The sequence below is a fragment of the Glycine soja genome, chromosome 2 (genome assembly GCF_004193775.1).
Source record: "Glycine soja cultivar W05 chromosome 2, ASM419377v2, whole genome shotgun sequence".
In the NCBI taxonomy this organism is placed as follows: Eukaryota; Viridiplantae; Streptophyta; class Magnoliopsida; order Fabales; family Fabaceae; genus Glycine; species Glycine soja.
The window spans coordinates 29,181,781-29,197,622 of NC_041003.1; the positions used below are offsets into that span (position 1 = coordinate 29,181,781).

A 15,842-nucleotide genomic window follows, 5' to 3' on the forward strand; every position below is an offset into this window, starting at 1 on the left:
CATTTCCAATAGGGTGAACATGATCATAAAAGAATAAGCCAATAAAAAGTAGACAGGGATAGACTCAAAAGGATGATGAAAAGGAAGAAATGCTCAAAAAATAAAGGAGAACCAAGAAGAAACACAAGTCCATGTCTGTGTCCATTCCTCCCAGCAAGTGTCCAAATACTACTCCCCCAAAGAGTAGTCCAAAGAATCTATCTAAGAAGAAGAACACCAATCAGAGGCTAAGGTATTTAAGTGAAACAATGAAGAAAAGGCTCTTCAACTCCAAATGAACTGAAAAATAGAAGTTCAACAATAGATCCCTGCTGGTCAGAAAAAGCAAAAAGTCACTAAGGGGCCAACATCTACCAAAAAAAACCAGTTATCCCGTCCTTAGTGCCAAAGAAGACGAAGACACGGGCAACTCGGGAAAACAAATCAGTACTTGACAATGAAATTAGGCAACCCTCTCTTTCTAAAGAATCTCTAAGTGTTGATGTTTCCACCTCTTATGTCTCTCTTCAACGCCAGTGCCCATCATCAAAATTCAGTCAATGTTCACCCTTTTCTATTGACATTTCTAAGTTCAAGGACTCACGTCCAACACCAGCTTAGGTGGCTTCATCAAAACCTTATAGCTCTCTGCACCCACAAGTCATATATGTTGAAGAGAAGCTCAATGGCAAGTTTATTGTTGCATTAGTTAAAAGTAATGAACATATCTATTGCAAGCAGAATGACATAATCTACAAAGCTGAACAAGAACCCGCCCAAAGACAGTTTGTTATAGTGACTCCAACTCCATGGATGAGGTATGATTATAATCATGTTCCTTCTGCTGAGTTTAATGCCTTACTAGCTAATGCAATAGTCACCTTGGACACTCTTTCTTGGACGCGACCAGTGTATCCCAACCTAGTCTAGATGTAACCATGTTGGCTCCCTGATGGAACTCAATAGATTATGTGTCCCCTCCAAGGCAATGAATAAGTTGATAAAACCAAAGGAAAAAAGAAACACAAGGATGTTATGACATTTATTAGTTCAGACATTTCTTCTTTAAGAAACAACATGGATCCTTTTTAATGAAGTCAATATTATAAGGTTCAATGGGTAAAGAATATCCATTTATGAGCATCTATTACAAAATTTCTCCCTGTCAACCCTGCTAACATATGGTTATCTAATGATCAGTTGATTGAGCTAGACAGGCGTCTTTCTTAGATGTTCATTCCCAATCAAGCCATTACCTATCCTCCAAGGTTACACATCAGTAGAGCAATTGATATCAAGATGATCCTTGACAAAAGCTTTCCCAAGACTACCAGTCTATGATTTAGGTAAGAAGAAAGGGTTCAAGCTTTGCTTCAACCAAGAAATGCCTTGTAGAGATCAGAAAGTAGAACTTGTGAACCATCCCCGTGATTGGAAGACCATTTTTTGAGGTAACTAGCTTGCATGCAAGCTAGATCAGTTTGATGCTAGGACTTTTTAGAATCAAATTATCTGGTTTGATACTTCCAAAGCCTCCACATATGGGTTTGATGGTCAAGAACTTGAAGACCACAAGGATTCCATCCAAGTGTTGTGTCCAACCAAGACGTATCACTTTGATGATGCATAAGTTTGTTTTGTGAAAGATAATTGATTACGTGATGCAAGTGTATGAAGATCTTAAATCAAAAAGGGAGAAATGGGAAAGAGCTATACAAGCTAAGCTTATTGCAAAAATAGCTAAGGAAAAAACTACCAAGGTCACCCAAGTACGTACTAATCTTGAAACTTCTGATGCCTTGCCAAAGGATGTCAAAAAAGTTGCTTCACAAGCTTCATCCAATGTTGCTAAGGCTGATTAAGGATTACACACTGAGCAAACCAGGTTAAACCTTCCAATGAGGCCACCTCATTACAAAAAAAGGATCATAATGCAGTTGTTGTTTTTCTCAGCAACTCAAGCAACACGAAGGATGTTGATCCCATAAGCTATGTTGCCCCCAATGTAGATGCTCTTTCAAAATACAAAGTTCAAGCCATGGTAACTCTAGCTATGCGGAAGCAAAGGGAAGAAACAAAGGAGTTGGTGACCCAAGCTATTATGAAGCAAAGAGAAGAGACAAAATAAAAGCTTCAAGCTTATGTTGAGCAAAAACATCTTAAGAATGAGCAATACAAGCTATCCATATAGCAAATAACCTTCTCTCAGTTCACTAACCTGTCATATATGCTTCTCCATAACCTTCAACAAGCTCAGATGAACATGCTTGGAGTTGTCATCCAACCACCACCACCTATTCAACTACATATGCTTCTTGTACCTATATTTGTTCCTACTTCTAAATGATCTTCTCCATCTACTCAATCATTGCCATCTCAGTCACCACCACCCACTCAAGAATGACAATATCATTTCTTTCTTTGAACCCTATATTTTTTTAATGACAAAATGAGGAAAATGTTAAAAGAAATTTTGATGTAAAGAAGCACTCTTAATAATACAAGTGGTTTAGTGCTCACATATGTTTTTATATGTTGTTATTTATATGTGTTTGGCATGTTTTACTTTGACATCATTATTTGCAACATGCATAAGGGTTTCTAGACTTAGGGGGAGTTTTTAAACAAACCTTTACAAGCATACATACATACATGCACACACACACACACACACACACACACACACACACACACACACACACACACATATTTGCTCTAACACATAACTCATAATCTTGCATGAGCTTATTTCCTTGTATAAATCACATGATTATGTTTTATCTGAATCAAAATTTATATGGCTTGTCATCATCATAAAGGGGGAGATTGTTAAATCTGCATGGTCCATTTTTTCATAACTGGATGCTTCATCCACACCCTAAGTTTTGATGATTAGAAAGATATAAATAATTGATGGACTAATGATTTATTCTTTAGTAAACATGACTCATTATATATGAATACATATGGTAACAAACATCTATTATATGTTCTATATTAGTTATCGTTAATTCACTCACAGGATCTTGTTTTTATAAAGTTTTATATTTTGCGTCCAACACACTGTGATTAACAAGTGTCCAATTAGTTTTGAAGACCAGTGTATTTACATTGAGTCCTTTTATTCGCGTCCAATGAACTTATTCACTTGCACAAACTATTTTATATTAAGTATAAGTGGCATCCATTCCTATACTAGATTCATGTTAGCTAAAAGGAGAAGTGCACAAACTCATCTTTAGTAAATACATTATGCCTATCCTATTTTGAATTGTTAACATGTGATTTAGAGTAAGAAAGGACAAAATAGAAGAGAATAGAAAAAATATGAAAGAATATTCTTCCAAGTCATTAGTGTTGTAGAGGAAGGAGCACATGTTGTTGTTTGTACTCTTATTCCTTCTCTCTCCATAAGAATGCAACGCGTGGCAATGCCTCCAGCTGTGAGACAATGGTCATATCAAGTCAAGCACTAATCCCATAATGGATCTCTTCATTGAAGTCTATAAAAAGTGACTAAAGCTCTAATATTGAGAGCAAGAAAAACAAAGAGAAAAACGAGCAAGATATTTTGAAGTGATATTCCGGATAAGTTATTGGACAAGAATTTCATGTGCTCAAGCTAATTCTTTACTTAGCAAAGTGATTTGAATCTGTGATTCTTTTAAACATTTATTGTTTGTGAAATCTAGAAGTGACTTAGTGTTAAACAATACAAGGGTATTCATAGTGTTAAACATTTGTTGTTTGTGAAATTCAAAAATGGCCTAGAGAATACTATTGTAGTCGAGAGTGTTAGGATAAAATACTTTTTGTAATCAAGTTTTGATTAGTGGAACCCTTTATTAGTTTGTAAAGGAGAGTTGAATGTAACTATATTTAAGCAAACCAGTATAAACCTAAGTGTTTCTACCTTTTGACACATTTGTCACACAAGTATGCACTTGAAAAGCTTTGTGAAAACTTTGTTTATTAGCATTAGACAAGAGTCCTCGTTTTGTTTTGAATAAGTTGTTTTTGCGCTCATTGGACAATACTCCCCTAATCCAATATTTCAACATATATGTTTGTGAAAATCAAATCCTTTGCAAAAAAAAAATCTTTAAGTTTTATCTAACATACTATTTAAATCCCCTTCTAGTGTGATATTTGTTATTTCACTTGCTACACATGTTGTAGGCAGAACTTGTGTAACCCCAAAATTCGACCCAATAAGTAGACACCTAAGTGAGTTGGTTAAGATTTAATTATTTCGAATAAGAAAAGATGAGTCTTGATTAATTGCATGTGATTAATAAAGTAATTGAATAATTAAGGAAAAGAATGGGAAATAGAGAAAATTAGTATATTCTTAATAAGGGTTAAGTAGAAAAGTATACAAAAATCAATTATGTGAATATACGTGTAATTATTCTCGTGAAAGTATTTTTCCTGTAATTATATACCTGCGTTTCTTGGTGTAAGTGAATTGCCTGTAGGGAGTGGTTTAATTAATAATCACAATGTCAGATTATATAATTGTTTGTGATTGAATTGATCATGGATTGTGATTTGATTAGACATCAAAGTGTTAATTTATTTATTCTTTTGTAAGTGGAGTGTTTTCTCGAGAATTAGGTTCCTTGTGATTAATTGTTAGTAAGTGCTGCCTAAATGTTTTTTTCTGTGGGGGGTATTTTGTTATGATTTAATCCTTTTAAGAAAAATAATAAATAATTGATTATTGGAATTTATTTAATGTCTCAAGTACTGAGTTTTATAAAAATTTATTTAATTAGATTTAATTATTAAAGTTAGTAAAAAAATATTTTCGCACACAAGAAAAATATATTTTCATAGTGCATGGTTACATTGGGTGAATTAATTACATTGTGTAAATCCCTTTTTCTGCAATCATTGCAAATCTCCACTCACCAATAAGGGAGAAAGGACTGACCATGCATGCCAACACTTTCCCCCATTCACCTCTTTGTACACTCAAACACTTAACCCCTTCCCCTACACTCTAACCCAGTCGCTTCTTTTCTTTCTCTTCAATCTTTGAACACACAAAAAAATGCTCTCTTCTCTCACTTCTCTTCAGCTGAACCAAGACAAAGAAAAAAAGCTAAATACTCTCCTCTCCATCTCTCTCAATTTTTGTGGACACTACAAGAGCCAAGGGTGATCACACTAAAATTTTTAGCACAAGTCCTTGTTGTGATTGCAAGGCCAAGAGCTTGCACCCTAATCCTCTCTCCATTTTCGTGTGAAATGAACCTTGTGGTAATGGGGGATTTGTGAGTTGAACTCAGCCCCCATGGTTGCCTTTGGGTGGAGGCAACCATGGTGTATTGGTCCTCCATGGCATTGCATGCATCAAAAGTTGCTTTCTTTAAGTTGTTTTTCTCACTGTTTTGAAAAATTGAGATATTTTCACTTGCATGCATGCATTCTCTTATTATTTTTGACCATTTTGTGCTTTGGAAGATCTCCTAGTACAAAGGATACTTTGTCCAATTTTTGTTACATTTTAAAAAGCAAGTTTAGATTTTCGAAATTAGGCTATGAGAATGGAGAGGTTGGTCGGAAGGTTTTATCCTTTGGACCAGTCTTAGAGTTTCAAGCCTAGAATAAAATCTAATTGTTATATTTTCATGAAACTTGTCTTGTTTTTCTCTATCACAATTTGCAACAATGTTTGTGTTGAAGCCCTTGAGAGATAAGGTCATTTTGAGGCCCATATGTGACATGCAAGGTGACTATCTTGTTGTGCAAGGAGTGCCTGACACTGCTCGTTTTTTTGTAACTTTTGGCTTCTTTGGTTATCATCTGAACAAAAGGTTTACTTTTTATAAAACTAGAGAAAAAATTATTTTTGTCCATGTAAATTTTAAAAAATAAATTTCATCTTCATTTTCTAAAGGTTCAAGTGAAACAACGTTGCTGCAAGAAAGACAATTTTTAGGTCTGGGAAAAATGACAAAAAGAAGGCTTTACTAGGAACAACTTAGGATAAATTTTTGTGTAATTTTTACCTTTATGAAAATAGAATTATTTTAAATTCACAATGTAAAAGGTAAAAGTCTTTTTGGTTTTGGGAAGAGGTATAAATTAACCAATCTGTGAACTATGTCTAAACTAGAGTACTCTCTGTCTCATTGCCTCGAAGAATTTTTATGTTTTTTGTAGAGTTTTAATGGTGGTGTACTTTACCTTGTTGGAAAGATAATACATTTTCCTTCAAGTCTATATAAAAGGTTTTTAATAATAAAATTCTTTGCAATGTCTTACAGAGGCTTGAATCTTCCTATTTTCTAAAAGCTAAGGTTTTAATGCATGTTACTAGAATGTATTGAATTGTTTAAATTTTGACTAAGTACGAATGATTTGCCTTGTTACTTATGTCTAAGTTTTGTGTGATGATTTGATGATTTCCATGTGAGTTATAATATGTTTGTATACAATTGAAAGACCTTGGAAGTGTGAATCCCGGGCAACTATAACTATGGAATGTGATGTTTTAATTGAAGATTGGGAGTTGTGACCTCAGACACTATTTCATGTGACATTTTGTGTGACCCGGTTATCTTGTAACCGGGGGCGGTAATGATTTGTGTATTAGGACCTATGTGTGGTAGTTATAGGGACATGAGCACAAGTCTTGGTGTCGACTAGGACCTTATTTTAGTGGGCACAATGTGTCTTGAAAGATGTGTGCTTTTATTTGAATGACGCAAGAACTTGGGCATAAGTCCCAATGTGGACTAGAACCTTGTTCTAGTGGACATTGTGTGTGACGAACGACATACAATGTTTTGTGTTAACTCGTAAGGACTTAAACATAAGTACCAATGTGACTAGGATGTTTTCTCCGATAGAGTAATGTGCTTGAGAGATGTGCAAGACATTGACTTGTGGTGGAATGCAGAGAACTCCTTCAAGAGAATTGTGTGTGGAAAACGTGCTAGAAGTTGTGAGGAGTGGATGGGATCCCTATTTTGGTTAAGTTCAAATGATTATCGAACTTGGTTCGCCTTCGACGTCATTTTGTACCTGTGTAGTCATACCCCACAACGGCGATAAAGTAAATACTTAGGAGAAGTGGTAAGAAGTTAGTCCTCAAAGTTTGGGATGGCCTTATAGAGTGGTACCTGAGGTATGCTCGCTGACTTACTATTTCTTGGGGATGTGGTGCGAAGTTTGTGGTTGTGTTTTCCATGAAGCCAACTTGACAATCCCGACAAATGCAAGGCTTAACCGATCAGTGAAAGCCTGCCATTAAACTGTGGTGAAGGTATACTCCCGGTAGTCATCCAAATTAAAATGTTGTAAGACCATTGAGTTTTGGGAGTTCCAGTGGTAGCTAGCCAATGTGATGTATATGTTGAGTTAGTGAAAAAGTGACGCCTTAAGATGTGTGTGAGCTCCTGTAGATAACCACATCGCAATGGTTGCTAGTCTTATGTGTTTTGACTTATGTTTAGGTCTTTTTGTGTTTTGGATTGCCGAAAGACTCACCCCTTACATTTTTATTTTAGGGTCAGATGGTAGCATCCATGGAAATCATAAAGATTTATTCTTCACCATTTTTGTCGTCTTCTTCAAATGCATCAAAGCATGTAGCAATAGTGACAACGGTTGGTGGGGAGTTGCCCTATTTTGAGGAGAACCCCGATGAGGATATGTTGAATGTTTCCTCACAAAAGTCTCAATGTTAGGGATCTTCTAAACTACTGACCTTTTGCTTCACCCTTTTTGCATATAGTTTCTTCCCTAGGTTTAGGATAGTGATGAATGTTGTGGAACTGGGTGTTTTCCTTTCTTTTGCATATGTATGGGTAGACCTAGGTTCCAAATATATTGTTGGTACTTGCAATCATCATCTTTTTATTATGTGTAATTTAGGGCATATCCACACTCTAATGTATTTTGTTTTCAAACTCACTAAGTATTGTAATGAATCATCCTTCATATATATATATATATATATATATATATATATATATATATTAGTAGTTTAACTTTATAGCAGTTCTCTTTCTCTTCATTCAAAAAGCGTATGGTTTATAATTGGAATGCATATGTTTTTACAAAACGATTTATATTTTTCATCACAACTTGTATGTATAAAGGAATAAAAAGAAAAAAGAAGTTTACTCATGTTTTTTTAAAAGTAAAATGTTTCCGCAATTGAATTAATTAATACATAAAAAAATCAATTTACAAAATGGAAAAAGTGCATATTTATTTATAATAGATTTTAGGGTGTTACAACTTGCTCTAAGCAAAAGTGATTTGACCATTGTTGAAGTATGGCTTAAAGAAGATAAGAAGAGAGGTTTATCAACATGGATTGGATGCGCATTTACTGCTCACATTAATGCACCAATGGATACCTCTTCAAATGCAAGCTAACACGAAGAACATAAGACCATTTAGAGACAAGACCCACCTTATGAAGAAAGGGTATAAATACAAGAAGCTTTGAAGAATTGAAGTGACAAACTTGCAAGCCATATTTGAAATATTTCTTTCCCTCTCTGCTTTAAGTTTATTTTGTAATTGTTTAAGTTGTAAGACTCTCGAAACACCTTGTAAATCCTGAGAAAAAAAAGATTAAGTGCTTAATTTGTATATCTGTCTATAAGACATTAAGGCTAGTTTATGTGCAAACAAACATCAACAACTCTACTAATTTGTTAGAGCCAGAAATGGCTTAATAGTCAAAGAATACTTAGGTTTTTAAAGCTTGAGTAAGCTTTGTTGTAAGATCCAAAAGTGGTTGTGAAGAATACTAGGTAGTGGAACTTGGTGGATTATGAAGAATTGAATGTATTCTTAGTGGTAGAAACGAACCAATATAAAACTTTTTGTGTATGATTTGTTTATCATATATTATTTAATTGACTAAGAGTTTGAATTTGGTTTTGTTATTATAAAAGTGTTTTACATAATTGGTCCATTGTTGTCTGACTATGTTTGCTTTCTTTAAGTTGTATAAGATGATAGTGTGCCTAATAAAAAAACTTGCAAATTTTTTTAAATAACAATTCAACTCTCATTATTATGATATTTTTCTTTACAATTTATTACAAAAAAAAAATGCTTCATGTAATATTATAGGAATTATATTTTTTTATCATAATATCATATTTATAAAGAATGTTATAATTATTATTAAATATATTGTTGTAATAAAAATATTCCACAAAATTAAATAAATCAGTCACCATATTCAATAAAACCAAAATAATATATAATTATTGATTTAATTGATTGATTTGATGAGAATCATTATGATATAAAATGTTGGAATAACCAAGAATATAAAAGGGGGTGTAATAAATTCCTTTGAAAACATTACCGCTTAATTTCTTAATTCAATTAAAATCAATAACCCTTTATAAATCAACATTTTCTCAAAAAACTTGTAGAAGTAAGATCAACAACAAATAAAATCAATATATTTGAAAACCTTAGAAAACAAAGTTTTTATGGCCCTTTCACATCAAAAGAAGGATTAGGAGTTGAAATCCTATCAACTCACACAAACCCTTGAATCCTTGATAACCCTAATCAAGGTCAGAACCTATAAAGAATTCATAATTAAATTGAATACACCTTGATGTGCAAATCACAACATCTTCAAGTTCTTCCTTTGATTATCAAACCATGATGAAGAATGAATGAATCTTGATCAACATAAATCTCTTATTGAAATGCATAGTGGTTCCCTTAGATGACTTTCAAAAAGTATTTTCCAAAAGATAAAATCAAATCAAGAGTCAGTAATGAGAAAGAACATGTGAGTGTATTTATAATTTTAACAGATAAAATTATTTTAATCAATTAACAAATGTGGCCATCAACTTATTCATTCAAATCTCTCTTTTCTTCATTTTTCTAGAAACGTGGTAATCAATTATAGATAGTGGTAATCAATTATCTCGTTTCGTAGAGAGCTCCTAAAGTTGTTAGGCGCAATCTAATCGATTACTAAATGTGGTAATCGATTATCTTGAGTCTCAAAGACTTTTATATACTAAAACTAACTTAGATAATCGATTACTAAACATGTAGTCGATTAATTTGATAATTCTTGCCAAATTTCAAGAGAAGTGAGTTTTGTTGCTTATTCTAACACTTTATATTTGATTACTAAATAAATATTAAAAATACCACAAGAGAAGTGAGTTTTGTTGCTTGCCAAATTTCAATCTCTTTGATTCAACATAAAGAGTAAAAATCATTTATAATAATTTTAGATAATTGTGTTTTACAATAAAATAAATATTAAAAAAACATTTCCTCTTAAAAATAAAGAATAAAAACCACAAAATAAATATAAAACTTATGAGTTAAGTTTTTTCAATTAATTAAAAGAAATACTTTTATAATTTAATATTATAATTAATATTGCGTGTATCCTAAGCAATAAACAAGTTAATTGTTTTACGAGGGATGAATTAACTTTTTTTATTTGTATATAATTATATATAAATAAAGTTATATAACCATTTTAAAAATATTTGATGTATGATCATATTGGAAGAAATTAGTTATCAATAATAAGATTTTATAATCATCAAAAAAAAAATTTGTCCTAGATTAGAGATTAGAGTGCCCCAACATGCTAGGTTAGAGACTAATTTCACTTGCGATGCATGACTGTTGTTGGATAAAGCTAGCAAAATGATCCTACATTGTTTGGAAGGCCAAGCTTGACCAATTGACCTGCTAGGCGAGGTTGAGTTGGACTAAAAGTGTTGAGTAAATAGAATTGGGCATATTTGGACCAAATTGATAGGCTTGTTGGACTAGATTGGACTCAAGAAACACAGTTCTCAATTCAACTGAGTTTAATTTAGCCCGATATTTTTTAATTTATTTATATTTTGAATTAATATAAATTTAGACTAAAATAGTAAAATGGGTCAATATGGATTGGCTTGACGGGCCACTAGACCTTGTTGGACTTCAAAAAATAAGATCATATAACATATGAACTAACTAGACCTAAACCATTTTTCATGCTTGATCCAATGGATTTAGCCAAACTGACCCACCCATTTTGCTAACTCTATCGATGGGCTAAAAGATTTTGTATATAATGAAAATTAAATATGAATTTTTCCACTAAATGTGTTCCCTACATGTGGCTTGACCCCAGGAAGACCTTAATAATAACTCTTTGGTTCAACTATTTTCAAATTCAAAAAACATTTATAATAATTTAATATTTAAAACTACAAGACGTTGGTTATAACAAATTTTAAATAAATAATAACAATAATAATAATAATAAATTGATAATGATAATGGATTGATGTCTAATACATAAGTTAGTTTTTGGTGTATATTATAATTATACATAAAGGAAATAAAGTATTTTGGTGTATATTTTTATATTTATTTTATTCTTATATCTAATTTCATAAGTTAGTATTTTATCCCTATTTCCTCGTAACTTAACCTAAAAGCATAAAACCCTTTTGTGTTTGCGCCGCTCTCAAGCCTCAGACTCGCGACTCACCACCACTGCTCAGACTGCTCGCCGGCCTCTAATTTATCAAAGCTTCTGCGCCTCCCACGTTATTTTCAATACTCTCTTGGGTATAGTAATTCAAATTTATTTAAATGAAATTGATGAATTGCTCTAACCGTTAGGGTTTCAACCTTCAACTCACCGCCGCATAGCGAAGCAACACAATTTTGCAGTTATATATCGCAAAGCCGTTTCTTTTTCACGATAATCTAATTTGTTTCTGTAACGTTTTAGGGTTCGCATAGTGAGATGGGGAAGAAGGCGAAGAAAGCTATGAATAATTTGAAAAGGGCTTCCTTTAATAATAAGCCATCTGAGGGTGCTGATTTCTTGGTACGTCAATGAATGTTGATATCATGTGCTCTCAGTTTTCAATTTTCTTTTCTTTTTGTGTGCAATTTGTGTGCTTAATGTTGTTGCTCCATTGGTGAAGCCCTTGGAAGGTGGTCCTGCTCGTAAGCTCGCCGCCTCCCAGCAGAAGCCGCCGGAGAACACCGCCACGGTTTTGTATGTCGGTCGGATTCCGCATGGATTCTATGAGAAGGAGATGGAAGGTGCATTTTTGGCTTTTGTTGTTGTTGTTGTTGTTCAGATTTTATTACATGATTTTTGTGGACTGTTTTTGTGTTTATCACTGCTTTTTTTTTTTTAGGTTATTTTGGGCAATTTGGAACCATCAAGAGGTTGAGAATCGCAAGGAATAAAAAGGTTTGTTGCATGCTTGTTTACTTGTTTCCTTTGCTTGTGTTTGTTGTTGTTTACATAAATTGATGATGATTTGTGGTAATCCTTGGTTACTCTAGTTTATCTACTCATGTATAGTTGATGGTACTTATGAATTCAGTGGTTTTTTTTTTGTCGAATGTTTCATTCTGGTGTGTATGTGCATATGGGTGTATAATGTGTATCAGGGGAAAGAATGCACTCACGAGTGGATAGTGTGATTAACTTCTTTTTATCTTTTATCCAAGGATGGTTGTGTGGTCAAAATTTATTTTTCTTGTCTCATGCTTTGTTTAGGTGTGTCTTCTTAATTTAAGGAAATTTTTAAATGCAAATGCAAAACCTTCAAGCATATAATAGTTGTGAGTTCCTTGTCTTCAGCACTCACTTCATGGAAGATAAAGCGCATCTGAATCAATATTTTAATAATTTTTTGTATTTTGCTCTTAGCATTTGGAAGAAAGTATGTGTTTTGAGCCATCAAGTTATTTGTTTCTTTAAATACTTTGATTCAGCAGTATTTATTTGTTATTGAATTACCATTGCAGTGATGATTGATATTTGTTTTAGTTGATTGATACTGACCATATGTGTTTCTTGATGTTTAACAGTCTGGAAAATCAAGACATTTTGGTTTCATAGAATTTGAATCTCCTGAGGTAGTAGTTGTTTCAGCTGACTGATCAATGTATTGTGACTTTTGGCTACTATTACCTCGTTCTAATATAATGCTTTGATTTATAGGTAGCAAAAATTGTGGCTGATACTATGCATAATTATCTCCTTTTTGAACACCTTCTCCAAGTTTATGTAATACCTCCAGAGCATGTTCATCCAAGAATGTAAGTTATTCATAAATTTTTTCCATATCTATCTTCTTTTAAGGATTCATTACATGGTTTTCTTAATCCTAGGCTGTTAGTGTCTAACTGTCTATTCTCTTTTCATCTCCTTTCTTTACTTTTGTACGAAAAAGAAAGATATTTACTGAGAGTCTAGAAGAAAACACTATGGGACAATCAGGAATTCCCACGAATTATTTTGGGGTGGGGCATTGGCTAGACTCAAAGATAATTTAGCACACTATAGGTTTCCAATCCCTCTGTATAACAGATAGAATTTTATTATCAGTTCTGTTCCATAGAACTTCTATCAAGTTCTTATATTATATGCCCATTAGTTTGGTGACACTTTTGTTCAAGATGATTGTAGGCAAGATTATTATTCTGACCCCCACCCCAGCAACGAAAGAAAGTAGACCTCAAAAAATGCTATGAGCAGAAACCCAAATAGTAGCTAGGAAAATTATCATATCTCAACATGTGCAATTAAAAAGCCTAGCATTCCTTTTTAACCAAATAATCCCACTTGCCTGAAAAATGAGCAGGAATCCTGATCCTGTAAAATTTCATATTATGTGTCTTGATTAAAGGTTAAACTAAGAATTAGTTTCGTGCATTTGAATATCACCACGAGTATCAAATGAATATGTGATGTGGCATTTTTCTTTATAGATGGAGAGGATTCAATTACCATTACAAGCCATTGGATTCAGTCCAAATTGAACGGAAGCGTCATGACAAGGTATCTAGATCAATGGATAAGAAAGTATATCTTCTGGATATTGTCAGCCTGATTCTCAGTATAATGTTCCGTTCATTGATGTTGTGATTACAGGAAAGAACATTGAAAGAGCACCAGAAGTTGGTGGATAAGGTTCTGAAACATGACCAAAAACGACGTAAAAGGATAGAGGCTGCTGGCATTGATTATGAATGCCCTGAGATTGTGAGACTCTTGCTTTTATCAATCTGTATTTTTTCATAAAATTAGAAAGTCTGCATCTTGACTTTTGTTCTCAATCTGCGGTTTGGTTGCTCATTCTGAAATATATAATTGCTGTTGCAGGTGGGCAACATCCAACCTGCACCAAAGAAAATAAAGTTTGAAGACTGAGGGGTTTGACCACATTGAGCTCATTGAGTATACCTTGAAATTATATTGTGATGAGAGCCATGTTGAGAACTATCCGGCACTGAAGAAGTGAAATGGTTATTGTTTGAGGAAAAAACAAAATACACGTGAGAAGTGAAATGGTTATTGTTTGAGGAAAAAACAAAATACACGTGAGAAGTAAAATGGTTATTATTCAAGGGAAAGTTGAGTTTGTTTTGTATTTTTTGACCATCAGAATATAGACTCGGACGCTGGTTGACGTGGGAGAGTGGATTAGTTCTCCCATGGGAGTTATTTTGTCCCATTGAATATATTCATATTTAGTTTAATGGTCAAGATTTTTTCTCTTTCTTTTTCTTTTTCTTTTTCCCATTCTACCCATTCTTCACCCATTCTTAATCACTGTGGGTGGCAGTGGTGCTCTCCCTTCATCTCCTTCCTCCACCTTGTTCCCTCTTCTCCCACGCACTAGGCAATTTCAAACCATCAACATCAGATTCAAGTGTCATTTGTTCATCACCATAACAAATACAAGTGAAATAATAATTATAAAACAGAATAGAAAAGTGCTTGGGTGAGCCACAATTTGGCTAGGTGCACCCCTACAGACCAAGCTTCCCATGTACAGAGGATGTTAGGACCAACATTAGGGAAATCAATGAAGAAAAGATAGAAGGAAACAGTAAAACTCGCAAGAATAAAGGGATCAATTCTCTCGCCTCTCATCGCCACCTGTTTGTTGTTGGGAGTGATTTTTTGTGGTGCCACCCTTTGTTTTCTCTACTTTCCTTCTCTCCTTGGCATCACCTTCCTTCCTTTAGTGCTCGATCTCTGACTAGAAATTGTCGTGATTACAGTAGCATAACTTCCTCTCTCTTCATCGCACCTTGTATTTGAGTGCTCCCCTCTCGCACATGTTGCTAACACCATAGGAGGCGAGTCTCTGCCTGCATCTCTTCCATTCCATTACAAGCATTGGTACTCAATAGTGGTGGCAATGCCGCATCAGCCTTTGAAATTAGGGCAAAGAGAGAAAGGAAAGAGGGGTAGAAAGGGAAAAACAAACAAACTAAAAAGAGAAAAAAATCCTGGCAATTAAATTCGATATGAATATATCTAACTCGTACCCGTACTTGTTTTTGTTTTGTATTGTGAATGCACGCCCCAATGCAAGGAAATGTGTTTTTGTTATAGGTATTTTTTGTAAAAAGGTTAAATCAAAGTAGGAGGTACCTAGCAAAAAGGGAATGTATTTAACAATTCCCAAATTGTAACCCAAATTTGCAAGTGACCCGGCCCAGTCTAAACCTTGACCCTTGTGAACAGCCTAAAACAAATTTAATACCTATGAACTTTTGGTTAACTGAAATACAAGTGTTTTTTTTTTAATCTAGAGTTGAAGCCTTTATGGGAGGTTTATAATAATTTACTATCCTTTTCAATTACCAAGAAGTGTGGGGGAGAGAGAAAGACAGTTTTTTTTTTTTTTTTTTTGCTATAATATGTAAAATAATCAACGAATGATTGAACCAATCAAATTTATAAAATTGTCACTCTTACCCACTTTTTACACCACTCCCATGTTTAGTAATTATTTTATGAATTTTCACCATAATGGGGAAAATGTAAAAAGCGTATTACAATGAATGTAAGAATA

The 15,842-nt window shown here is 33.6% G+C and overlaps 1 protein-coding gene across 1 annotated transcript; it reads left to right on the forward strand.

Annotated features, from left to right (window-relative positions):
* The first annotated feature begins 11,416 nt into the window (after window positions 1-11,416).
* Window positions 11,417-14,536, forward strand: LOC114392173 (uncharacterized RNA-binding protein C1827.05c-like). Its single transcript, XM_028353222.1, has 9 exons — window positions 11,417-11,574; window positions 11,741-11,839; window positions 11,940-12,060; window positions 12,159-12,214; window positions 12,841-12,888; window positions 12,974-13,071; window positions 13,744-13,813; window positions 13,907-14,017; window positions 14,138-14,536. The coding sequence occupies exons 2-9, from the start codon at window positions 11,756-11,758 to the stop codon at window positions 14,183-14,185; spliced, it is 636 nt and encodes a 211-aa protein (XP_028209023.1). The 5' UTR covers window positions 11,417-11,574; window positions 11,741-11,755; the 3' UTR covers window positions 14,186-14,536.
* The last annotated feature ends 1,306 nt before the right edge of the window (window positions 14,537-15,842 follow it).

Excerpts from the sequence above, each read along its gene's own strand:
- LOC114392173 (XM_028353222.1), top strand. The coding sequence starts at position 11,756 with ATGGGGAAGAAGGCGAAGAAAGCTATGAATAATTTGAAAAGGGCTTCC. Across the intron at positions 12,215-12,840 it reads GAATCGCAAGGAATAAAAAG|TCTGGAAAATCAAGACATTT; the intron begins GTTTGTTGCATG and ends GATGTTTAACAG. Across the intron at positions 13,072-13,743 it reads GAGCATGTTCATCCAAGAAT|ATGGAGAGGATTCAATTACC; the intron begins GTAAGTTATTCA and ends TTTTCTTTATAG.